Source organism: Calliphora vicina, chromosome 2, assembly GCF_958450345.1.
Source record: "Calliphora vicina chromosome 2, idCalVici1.1, whole genome shotgun sequence".
Classification (NCBI taxonomy): Eukaryota; Metazoa; Arthropoda; class Insecta; order Diptera; family Calliphoridae; genus Calliphora; species Calliphora vicina.
Genome location: NC_088781.1, coordinates 55,674,980 through 55,688,150, shown reverse-complemented (window position 1 = coordinate 55,688,150; position 13,171 = coordinate 55,674,980). Strand labels below are relative to the sequence as shown.

At 32.1% G+C, this 13,171-nt stretch overlaps 2 protein-coding genes across 4 annotated transcripts in view; one reads left to right on the top strand and one right to left on the bottom strand.

Moving 5' to 3' along the window:
• LOC135951897 (apoptosis-resistant E3 ubiquitin protein ligase 1) overlaps nt 1–13,171 on the bottom strand; it is a 152,267-nt gene that overhangs the window by 102,811 nt on the left and 36,285 nt on the right. The gene's annotated exons all lie outside the window — the stretch shown is intronic.
• LOC135952001 (uncharacterized) lies at nt 7,292–12,985 on the top strand. 2 transcript variants are annotated; one of them, XM_065501774.1, is made up of 2 exons: nt 7,292–7,422; nt 11,862–12,985. In XM_065501774.1, exon 2 carries the CDS (start codon nt 11,878–11,880, stop codon nt 12,835–12,837), a length of 960 nt encoding a protein of 319 aa, XP_065357846.1. In that variant the 5' UTR covers nt 7,292–7,422; nt 11,862–11,877; the 3' UTR covers nt 12,838–12,985. The 2 variants fall into 2 exon arrangements, with proteins under 2 accessions (XP_065357846.1, XP_065357847.1); XM_065501775.1 differs by having other exon boundaries at nt 7,298–7,488.

The window sequence follows — 13,171 nt, the reverse complement described above, 5'->3', positions numbered from 1 at the left end:
TCTGTCTGTCTGTCTGTCTGTCTGTCTGTCTGTCTGTCTGTCTGTCTGTCTGTCTGTCTGTCTGTCTGTCTGTCTGTCTGTCTGTCTGTCTGTCTGTCTGTCTGTCTGTCTGTCTGTCTGTCTGTTGAAATCAGTTTTCTGAAGACCCCAGATATCTTCGGGATCTTCAATAATTCTGTCAGACATGCTTTCGAGAATTTTGCTATTTAAAATCAGCAAAATCGGTCCACAAATGGCTGAGATATGAGGAAAAAACCAAGACAACCTCAATTTTTGACCAATTTTTGACCTATATCTGGATTACTAAGACATTAATATAGACAATATGGATATCTAATGATAGATATTTCAAAGACATTTGCAACGACGTATATAAGACCATATTAAGTTGGACCTATAATGGGTCAAAATCGGGAAAAAAAATGTTAACCCGAATTTTTTTTTTTTTTTTTAAAAAATTTAAAAAACCAAAAAAAAAATTTTAAAATTTAAAAAAAAAAAAATTTTAAATTTAAAAAAATTTAAATTTAAAAAAAAAAAATTTAAAATAAATTTTTTTACAAAAAATGAAAAAAAACAACTAAAAAAAAATTAAATTTTGTTTACCTAAAAATATTTAAAATTTTGAAGTATAATTTGGTGAAGGGTATATAAGATTCGGCATAGCCGAATATAGCACTCTTACTTGTTAATAATAATATTATTAAATACCAAGTCTATATTACTACAGTTATGTTTTCTACATATGTGCAGGTGGCTTGTTTTTTCAAACGAGATATGGTAATATGGTCTAAGTACATTAGTGCGTCTACTGTACTCAGACCTGATTGAAAACCTATTTGATTTATTGATAAAAGTTTATTTCTTTTTATAAACCACATTAGCCGTCTTGAAATCATTTTCTCCAAAAGTTTCGTAATACTAGGAAGGAGAGACATTGGGCGGTAGGAGTCTATATTGTCAATTGGTTTACTATTCTTGTAAATGGCTACCACTCCCTTGTCAAATATTTGATTAAATAATCTCAGAAATCGGATTTTAAACGCATTTGGAAGATTTGCAAGCATTGGGTAGGATATTTTGTCCAGACCGGGAGTTTTACCATTTGAGGTGTTTAGACTGTACGACAATTCTTGTATGTTGAAAGGTTGATCTATTTCTCTGGATTTAACCGAACAGGCTAGAACTTCAAGAGAAAGTAAAGTTAGGGATTTTTCATTTTGAAAACTTTGCGAAAAGTTTTTGTCCTTAGAATTGTCAGACCAGTATTTGGCAAATGTCTCAAATATTTTCTGAGAATCAGTTATTGTTCTTCCATTTAAATTAATAGAGTTTATCGTGTTTGGCTGGTAATCACCTGTTAGCTTGCGTTTGTTTCGCCATAAAATATTAGATGGAGTGGATGGTTTCAAGTTTTCCGTGAATGAGTTCACGGAAAACTTGCCAGCTTTTTAGACCTTAGATGTGTTGCAGAACAATCCTTTAAAGTTACAAGGTTAGACTCCATTAAAAAATTTTCTATAATTGTACCCTTTTTGTTGTGTGTAGGAGAACCCCAAAGTGGACTCCAGGCATTGAAATCTCCAACCAGAACAATTGGTGTGTTAATGTTGGCAATAAGACTATTTAAACGGCTATTTGATAATGAATCTTGGGGAGGAAAATACAGTGATAGAATAGTGAAATTTATGGCTGATGTTACTTCCAAACCAATAATATTAAGTGAGAGGTTTGTATTGAAAACTTTATGTGGAATGTTCTTTTAAATGAGAATAGCTGTTCCCTGTTTAGCAGTTATATTAGGGTTAAAAATATAACCATTATATTCCTTTGGTATTATCGGAATATAATTGTCTTTGCATTTTGTTTTCTGTAAACAAATTATATCGGGATCTGTATCCGTTATAAGAAGTTGTAAGTTTGTATAATTGTTGCAATATCAACGAATATTCCACTGAAGAATATTTAGGACCATTTAAATGTGAAAAATCACTAATTTATTTAATGCAATTAAAGTTTTATTCTGAAATTTCGTCACTGATTGACAGTATAGTTTCAGTATTAGAACTGGGTTCTAATAAACATACTGATCTAATGGGGGAGATATTAAGAGTATTATTGACACTCAAAGAGCCAGAGAATGTGGGTGAATATGTGTGAATTGGTTTTTGTTTTTCATTGTTGCTGTATTTTTGATTTGAGTTTGTTTGAGAGCGAGGTTTTGAAAGTAAATTGTCTGTTGATTTTTCTTTAATTTTATTTAAATCTGATGTAAGGTTTTTTGTTGTGTTTGAGAGAATGGAAGACCCATTCTCTTTAATTACTTTTGTTTCTAAAATGTAGCTGTTTGGTGTTATGCATGGAACACATTGAAGACAGCAGGCTACCAACTACAATCTGTCAAAATTAGAATACACACGTTTATATGAAGACGATTCTTTTGACGACAGCACAGCTACACGACCACACGATTGCTTTTGCCGCTGTATCCGAATTAAACTAATTTCTATTTCTGTCAACTACAAAGCAGAAATAGTGTTGCTAATATAATAAAAAATGTAAATCAAATGAGTGCTAAACAAAAATATATTTTTTTTTACTTAATTAAGAGAAGTTTTTGATAACCATATTGATGTAAATTAATAACAGGTACATGATTAATTATAACCATATATATATGTTTACTCAAAATAATTGTTTAAATCTTAATTACTTTGGAATTTTGTACGGCTATTTTTTATTGAAGTGGCACCACTGAATTAAAAATCAGCTGTTTACTTTGTAGCTGTCGTCTTTAAAATAATTCAGTAGCTGACACACGACTACAACTACAGCCAGCAGAATTTGTGTTCGTGTAGCCTGCTGTCTTCAATGTGTTCAATGCATTAAAGTTTAATGATTAAACACATTCAAGATTCACAGTCGTGTGTCAGCTACTGAATTATTTTAAAGACGACAGCTACAAAGTAAACAGCTGATTTATAATTCAGTGGTGCCACTTCAATAAAAAATAACCGTACAAAATTTCAAAGTAATTAAGATTTAAACAATTATATTGAGTACCTGTTATTAATTTACATCAATATGGTTATCAAAAACTTCTCTTAATTAAGTCAAAAAAATATAATATATAGATGTCAAGAGATTGTGGAGGGTTGTATAAATCGAAAGTTAATAAAATAACTCCGGTTGATGATTTTTTTCCTTCAATTGACCTTTCGAATTTGTAGACATCTACAACACCTTGGGATTTTAATTCGTCAACAATTTCTGAATTGGGAACTTCTGATAGAAAAGGTGCATAAATAGTTCCTTTTGTAAAATTGAGATGTTCATGAAATTTACGTGTAATATCACATAAATCAAACAGTATTTTTGCATCAGTAAACTTTTTGCCAGTTGAGTAATCTTTAACCAGAAGAAGTAAATTACCGTCTCTTAATTGAGAAATAGAAATTACTTCTTTGCTAATGAGTTGAAGAGCTCTGTAACTAACAACAACATATTTTGGGTTTGAGGGCTTTTGAATAAGAAGAGAAGGGAAGTCAAGTGTAGTTTCATTTCTATTTATTTTTTTACGTTTACTTTGGGGACATCGGTCAGCTAATATAGCAAACCGGATATCCCCTAAAAGGGGGGGCCCAGGGGGCATAGTAACAACAATTGATCAACCAATGCACGTTATGTAGGTAATAAAAGAAGATTAAAAATGTAAATTTTTTTGTTTTCTTTTTGGCTTAAGTAGGAATTGAACTACACTACGTTTAAACTTTTGTTTGTTTTACGCGATGCGCGAAAGGAAAAGAATTTGACTATACTTGTTGAGTGATAGTCGAAGACTGGGGTGGTTTTTATGTTTTTTTTTTCTTATTTTTTTTTTTTTAATAAAAAAATAAACTTGACTAAAGTAAAAATGCAATTGTTTTGATTTTAAACTTATACGATTTTAAACTTAAATGTATTGCACTTGTTTTAAACTAACGTTATTGTTTATCGACTTAAATATATTGTGGTTCCTAGAAAACTATGTTTGTTTGTCTTTTGATAAGAATATCAATAGAAATGTCGTCGAATTATATTTGCAATTGCGATTTGTAGTTTTAATACAATTTTTACATGGACGATCGTTCATCGCCAGAGCAACCAAAAATATGCAATATCATATTTTTAACTATGCGTCGCACAGAGGGGCCAAACATACTAATTTTGCGGATTAATTGAAAAAACAAATTTCAAGTATCGTGAAAACTGAAAGTGCCAGCTTAAAGAGCACAAAATTCTACATCAGCAGGCAAAAAATTAATGTGAAATATTAAAAGGTATTTTTATAGTCACGTGTTGAAATTACATATTGTGAGAAAAAAACCTTAAAAATTAATAAAAAAAAATAAAAAATTGTGCAAATAAATACTATTTGTGATAGGTAATTTAAAAAAATTAACAAATATAATTATGCAACCATCAAGTTCAGGTATTTATTGATATGTTTTGGTTAAATTTAAATTTTAATTATTTGTGGAAGTGGCTTTGATATTAGTGTTTATATTGGAAGTGCAAAAAAATGGACTTTGTCAGTTCAAATGGACATAAAGTTATTAGCTGGGCTCAGCTGGGCAGAGAATTTAATATAATTTAAAAGCCTGGACAGTTAGGCGTTGTTTCAGAAAAAATTAGGTTGTGCATCGCTGCGCCTAATACATATGTAAATTAATAAAAGCTTCACCCTTTAAGTCTACCATCAAAAAGCACTTTGCTATTCTGATAAACGTTTTATTGCTGTCGTTGTCGTTGTTATTGATATTGTCATTGTTTTTTTTTTTATAAGAGATGTGCAAGTGTTGTGATTAATAATACGAGAGTCACGTGTGAGTCAGGCCTGGACGTGGCTATATTCTTGTATTATAATGAGATAAACATTAGTTTTCCATCCGTTAATCTTCTAATCGTGAATGAATAGCACGCGGAATTTTAACAATTTAACTCTCATGCACTCACGCTTGTATATGCTTGTTTAAAAGTTTTTTTTTTGTGATTAATTCGAAGTTTTTCTTGTGGTTAATACGAAGTCATGCGATAGCAGGCAATTTAGCTTAACACGTTGACGCTCACCTCAAAATTGACGAATCCACCCAAAAATACACTTAACTTTTTTTGGTTAATTATTTAATTTTAAAGGTGTTAGATGAAGATTTCATAATTTTATGTTAAAATTTTGCATTTTCTAAAATTTTTTTATAAAAAAAGATAGACGTCTATGCCGTCATTTGTTTTTTTTCATAATAACCATTTCTCTGATATACAAATGACGGCTTTAGACGTCCTGGTATCCAAAAATATTTTTTTGAAATAACTGAAAAAATTCATGATTTTTATTAATTTTAATTAAAGTTATTTCATCTTTACATAAAAAACAAGTAAGAGAGCTATATTCGGATGTGCCGAATTTTATATACCCTTCACCAAAATATACTTTAAAATAAAAATTTTAAATATTTTTAGGTAAACAAAATTTAATTTTTTTTTAAGTTGTTTTTTAATTTTTTTTAAAATTTAATAATTTTTTTTTTAATTTTAAAATTTTTTTTTTTAATATTTAGTTAAAAAAATTTCGGGTTAAAAAATATTTTTTCCAATTTTAACCCATTGTAGGTCCAACTTACTATGGTCTTATATACGTCGTTACACAGGTCTTTGAAATATCTATCATTAAATATCCATATTGTCTATATTAGTGATTTAGTAACCCAGATATGGGTCAAAAATCGAGGTTGTCCTGGTTTTTCCTTATATCTCAGCCATTTGTGGACCGATTTTCTCGATTTTAAATAGCCGGAAGAATTTCGGAGATATTGATGTATCATTCATGTATGTAAGTTATTTGGGGGCTTCAGAAAGTTGATTTCAACACACAGATATATATAACGATTCAGAATATATATACTTTGTGGGGTCGCAAATGAAAAATGTAGAAATTACAAACGGAATGACAAACTTATATATACCCTTGCCACTCATGGTGAAGGGTATAATAAAAAGTTAAGTTCTATATCTTTCTATTTAAAAAAATACAGTTAGAATTATCAACAAAACCATAAACAAACATTTACATTGTCCAAAAGTAAGTCAGACTCAAAGAGAGGCTAAAAATAATAAATAAATTATTGACGTCTATGCACGTCATTAAAATCTACAAGTACTCTTATAGCAACAAAATTATAAATCTAAAAATAAATGAAAAAATATAACTGTAATATTTTCCTTTTAAAATAGTATTGAAGGAATTGGTAGAAAGCGAAATCGCACAGATTTATAATTAAACTATTGTTTTATAACTTTAAATATTTATGACGGTTATAGACGTCGTTTGCATTTATTTGCACTCGGACACGACGTCTATAGACGTCATTTACGTCAACGTGTTAATAAAAAAATCATGTTAGTGAGCGCGATCGCGAGAATTTTAAAGTTTTATATCGGGAGCCAGTTATCACTCACGTTCAGATCTGTTGTTTTTACATTGTCTCATTTCAAATATAGTGTTGTATAAATTTCAAAGCAAGTCTTTTAGTGGCAGGAGTTGGGAAAGATCTCTATTATTCAACCTCCCATTTCTAGTTAATATAATGACATCATCTCAAAACAATTCTATAGATATAGGAGAATTAATAATTCATTTGTATGAGGGGAACCAGATTCCACCCTCGTATACCCTTCCGATTTTGGCGGAACGTGTAGTTTGTTTTTAGAGTTACCCGCAGCAAATTTAGTGTGCATAACTATTATAGTTCTATAGATATAGCACAGTTAATAATTGTTTTATATGGTGGGTAATTGACTTCCCCCTTAAATTTTGTTACAATATGCGGATTGGTCTAAGGGCTACCCACGTAAAATTTAGCGAGCGTCGCTATTATTGTTGTTGAGATATTAATAAATCCGTAGAAAAGGGGCATTTGACCCCACTGTGCGTCGTATAAACATATTTTGTTTATATTTTAAGAGCATATTTTTAATTTTTAAGTGTATATTTTATGCGCATAAAAAAATGTTTAAAGCATATTTTTGGTTGCTCTGGTCATCACTAAATCTACTTAAATTAGTTAACGCACGTTTCAAAACATGTGCACAAACCTAATAAACATGCCCCACCATGTGGGTCTATAGCAACTTGTATGCATTGATAAATATTTTATGAAATTTGTATTAAAAAGCAAATAAAACAAGATTCGTTTGAGCTTGAAATTGCATTTTTGCATTTTGTAAGTAGTTAGTTAGTCAGTCAGTCTACTTTGCATTATCGAACTGTCAAGTCAAAGTTTTCCAATAAGAAAATATTTGTTAAAATTACATACAATTGCAATAATAAAAAACTTTATAATAATCGAAAACAAAGTAAATTTTAAAACAAGGCGTATCCATAAGGTGAAGTAACAAGAGCGGCTAATTTAAACTATTTTTAAATGTTGAAACTAAAGTTTTAATTAAGAAGTAAGAGAGCTACAAGTATATTTGGCTGTGACGAACTTTATATACCGGGTATCTAGGGGATATACAATTTTTGCTTAAAAAAAATGTTTTTCAACAAATGAAAACAATTTTAATTTAGGACCCAAAACAGAAAAGTTTCCCAAAAAGGTATTGGTATGGCTAGCAATATGCAGTTGTGGCAAAAGGGTTCTATAAATACCGAAATTTACATCAAGGAATGTTTACAAAAGAGGATGCTTCTATTTTAATTATAATATTATTCGATTAATCGAATAATTATCGAACAATTTAAAAATGGCCATTTTCGAATAACGAATAATTCGAACAATTTTATGTAGAATAATCGAATAAAACGAATAAATGTACATATATATTTAAATTAATTAAATTGCTTAAAATTTCACTGACAATGATATCAAACTTTGGACAGATTCCCTTTATTGTGTAATTCCCAAGACCACTTTATTAAGCAAAGATTCGGCAACATTGATAGAGCTTGATGTATAATACAATTTGTTATAAATAATTTAGAAATAGTAAATAATTAATTTACTAAAGAATTAGTTACTCAATTTAAAACCCGAATTAATGAACGACATAAAAAAGTTCTTAATAACGTTTATTTTTTTTTTTGCTTGGACCAGCACTCAGGGGATGACCCCTACTCATGCAATGCATTGTGTTGGAACTAGGACAATAGGTTATGGGAAGGAGGATAGAGGGCTTATTCCACATACGGACGGTACGGCTAAAAAACGAATTTTCTCTGTAGTGTGTTGTGCGATCCACTGACCAATCGACCACGAATGGATGTGCCCCCGCTGATGAACGCGTATTTTGTAAGAAACTACGGGTATCGGGAACAAGTTCCCTAATTTCATCAGAACACATTCCATTGTAGTATCGATAGAACAGTGAAACACAACCCACATTGCGACGATGCTCCAGAGAATCAATAGAGCTGGATACCCTACTGTCGCCGATAAGCACCTTCGCCCTCTCCTGTACGCGGTCGAGTAACTCCAAAATATACTTCGAAGCACCGGCCCATACATGAGAGTTGTATTCCATTTTGGGTCGGATATAAGTGGTGTAAATAGTAAGGAGATCAGATGAAGTGAAGTATTTCTTACACCGTCTTAGAAAACCGAGACACTTGAATACTTCTTTCGACACTTGAAAAATATGTTTTGTCCAGCCTAATGATATAGGCAGATTCAATAAATAAATAAAAAGTTAAAAAAAAAAACTTGAAAAATATGTTTTGTCCAGCGAACATCACACTGAATTCTCATGCCTAGAACATCGAGAGCTTCTGATTCCTTAATATTTACACCACCCATAGAAACAGATGAAGCAACATGATCTGTCGTGCGTTTGTGTGTTAACATACAACATTGAGTCTTACGTGCATTAAAATCGACTCTGTTCGCATGACCCCATTCGGAGATTGTCACAAGATCTTGGTTAAGTGTATCATTCATGTTTTGCCTCATTGCCCCAATCTCCAAAAGGCTTGGCTTATAGTTGAATGAATATGAATGGCAAATGTTGCTGTCATCTGCAAAAGAATAGATAGGGTTGGAAGTTTTACTTAGAAGGTCATTTAGGAAAATAAGGAATAGAGTAGGAGAAAGAACGGAGCTTTGCGGTACCCCTGAATTAATCTTGAACTCATTTGATGAGATCCCATCAACAACAACTCGTATAGTGCGATCTTTGAGAAAGCTCAATATAAATCGAGAGAAGTCGTTACCGACACCAAAAGCAATAAGTTTTGATAAGAGCGCACCATGCCACACCCTATCGAACGCCTTAGAAATATCTTGAGCCACCACTTTACTTTCGCGAAAACGGTGAATGGAACGACACCATTTTTCCGATAGGAAGGCAAGCAAGTCCCCCGTAGAGCGTCCTCTACGAAAGCCGTACTGCTGGTCGCTAAGTAAATTGTTCGACTCTAGATATTTCACAAGATGGTGGTTAACCATACTCTCCATTACTTTGGAAAGTGCAGAGCAAATTGCTATGGGGCGATAATTTTCAGGGTTGTTAGCCTCTCCCTTTTTTGGAATTGGCGTTACATTAGCAACCTTCCAACATATAGGAAATTTTCCGCCACGGTATATGCTGAAAAGGTTTGCTAACGGAAGGGCTAGCGTCGAAGAACACTGCTTCAAGACCAGTGCCGGTCCAGGAGACTTGTTTATATTGAGATCCGCTAAAACCTTTTTAACTGCGCGAGCGCGAAAGAATATATTCGGCATAGTTACTGATACTCTTTCAAGCTCGAGTAGTGGTTGATTGCTTTCCTGTAAATTCGAATTATTTGCAAATAATTCAGCCAAAATGTTAGCTTTATCAACCGGGTCAGTGAATGATTGGATATCCTTTATAAGAGTAGGAATTGAGGAACTAGCATTATCCTTTATTCTTTTAACGAATGACCAAAAGCTTTTGCTGCCCCGAGGAGCAGCAAGAACTTTGGCTCGGAGGCGTTGCTCGTGTAGAAATTTTTCACGCCTCAGCACTTTGACACAGTTTCGGCATTTTTGTTATCACGCCATATTCTGAATGCTTCCTCTCTGGATCTGATTGCAGTTTTACACTTCTGATTAAACCAGGACTTTTCCATAGATTTAATCGAAATTTTCTTTGTTGGAATGAAGGTTTTCATCCCCATCATAATTATGTTTTCGACCATTTTCCATGAAACAGAGCTTGCAATTAAAATGCCGGTGCAATGATCCGAATTTCCAAGAGGTGCAGAAACATCTACTTCATACTTGTCAGGGTGTGAAGTTAGAAAAAGGTCGAGGGTGTTATGTTGGGCACCAACAACATGAGATATGTGTTGGTTCATTCACTAGTTGCGCAAGGTGATTGTGAGCCGCGATTAACTCAACATATTGGCCTTCTGTGGTTGTATGATTCGATTGGCGAAGCCAAGAGGCGTTGTGAAGTGACTATTTAATTCTGTTTTTGCACATTTTAAATAAATAAAGAGTTGTTACAATTTTCAAACTACTGAACGGCTTTTATTTGCAATCAAAAGTATCCGGTTTATTTAAAGGAAATAAACCAAACGTATTGAAAAGGTTAAAACGTAACAATATTTTGAGTAATACACGGATTACGACACTTATTTGCGGACAGAATAAAAAACGCGTGTGTACGGGACGGACGACAGAACACTACCAACTAGCTCATATTTTATAAAGCATAGCTCCAAAACGGAATCTAAAGGGTTTGCTAGTCAATTGTTTTGTAGATTGTTCGGGAGGGAATCTGATCAGAATATTTCTGATGAAAATTTAATGATGGACTTTGTTTTCGAATGTTTTTTAACATTATAACATAATAACAATAAAATATTAAAAAACCGACATCAAAACTTCATTCTTTACTTTTTTAAAAAATTTAAATTATTCGAATAATTCGATTAATTTTAAACGTGTGATCGAATTATTCGAACAAATTAAAATCTCTTATTCGTTTTATTCGAACTAGAGAAAAATCGAATCATTCGATTACCCTTTATAACAGACATCGGCAAAGAGCCACCTTAAGAGCTCTCTGGTTTTATTGGCAAAAAAAAAATTAAAAGAAATCATTCTTACAAACCTTTGTATCAGTGCACTGAATGCCAGAGAGCGCTACTCAAAAAACGCAAAGTGGTGTTAGTGTGCAAAGGCAGTTTTACTCTCAGCCGATGTCTGCTTTATAATATGGTAGAAGGCGAATTTATGTACAAGGTGGTGTCGGTGGCGAATTCAGGAAAATTCGAGCGAATTCATGCATTTTGTATATATGGAGTTTGACATTCGAAACAATGAGAGAGTGGTTTTGAATGTCAAAGTCCATATATAAAAAATGCATGAATTCGCTCGTATTTGCCTGAATTCGCCACCGACACCACCTTGTATATAAATTCGCCTTGATATGGTATTTGTACCAAGAGAGGCCTGAAACTAGGGCCAGTGGAGAGATATTGGGCTCTTGTTAAAAAAGAATTGAAGAGCATAAAAATGGTGTCCAAAAGTGTGTTAGATTTTAAACGGATTTGGACTACCAGTTCGAAGAAAGTGACAGAAAGCTCTATTAAAACTTTAATTTAAGGATTTCCGGAAAAGGTTCATAAAATCATCACTATTGAACTATTAGAACTATAAAAATAATGATTTTCAATACCAAATTTTTGTTGAAACCCTGCTAAGTTAGATGAGTATTTTTTAATGTTACACACGAAATTATTATTAATTGATGGAGGGTATAAAAATAAAAGTCTTATCCTTTTTTTGTACATAAAATGTATACATTAATAAAAATATAGTTATAAATAAACTAACATGTTTTTTAATTAATTATTTCAGATTAAACGTATAAAGAATGAATGATCCTGATGAATGTCTCCAATATACACTAAGAACAAGAGATATTAGAAATAATATATCACCATACCATATCACCATTGATGAGTTCTTTCGTTTCAATACTGTTGGTGAATTTCAGGATTTTTTGGACATACATTTTGATGCTCAGAATAGCAAATACAATTCAGAAGTTTTCCATTTCATCTACAATCAGCTGACGGCTGCATATGAAAGGAAGTATGCTGCTGATTTAAAATTCGATTTAATAGAAAAGTTTTGCGCATTTATACTCAAATACGAGGTTGCTGCACCCAACTATGTGAGAAAGTTTAGCGAAAATTTTACTGGAACATCAACTGATTATAGAAAACCAAATGTGCACCTTCGTGAATATCTTTCAACAAATGTTGGCACACGACACGAGTTATTATTTTCGCTTTTGGAATTCTATTTCGATTTGACCGATCACTTGAATGCATTTGCCACTATCGATTGTGTAAACTTTGTGGGAACTTTCATAGGCGAAGTTCCATTGTATAGCCCCATAGATTCTATCCCTTGTTTAGGTATCAAATTTGATAAAGTAGTTCCAGTTGTTTTGCTTAACGACACAGCAGGTCGGCATTGTGTATTCCGTTCATCCGAGAATTTTACTGAAATTATAGCAGAACGCTTAAATAATGAATTGGACACAAAGGGCGATGTTATGAGATTCTTCAAAAATGGGGACATCAAGGATAAGAAAAATATAACCGTTGCCATGCTGATGAATAACATGTCAATAGTGAGGATAAGTCCTGAAATTGTTGCTAAAGGTCAAACTTTATTATTTATCGACAGCATATTTATTTCGCCAGAAAAGGAAACATATAACAATTGGCGTAGCTTACGTTTACCTCCAGTTTGGTTTGATAAAATACCTGCTGCTGCATTTGACTTCTATTCGGAGGAGTTGGCTGCAATGCGACGTGTTTAAAAATACCATTAAAAAAATATCAAAGAGTTAATGTGCAATATAACAAATATAATACAAATGTACTCGAAACATCAATTGATGATATTATACAAATAAGTATTAACCAAACATAATTAATCATTTTAATAAAGAAATTATTTACAAACTATTTATTTTGTTTGCCATTTATTTGTGTTACTCGAGATAAAATTGTCTGCATAACATTTTTTTATATCGAAAAAATTGTGTATAACATTGAATTCAACTGAAAATTTATGTATAACAGTATAAAAGCTTTTTCTATAGAAACATTTTTGTATAACAGTTTTGTTTTTTATTTCATTTGATTTTATGT

Coding starts and splice junctions, on each gene's coding strand:
- LOC135952001 (XM_065501774.1), top strand. CDS start 11,878: ATGAATGATCCTGATGAATGTCTCCAATATACACTAAGAACAAGAGAT.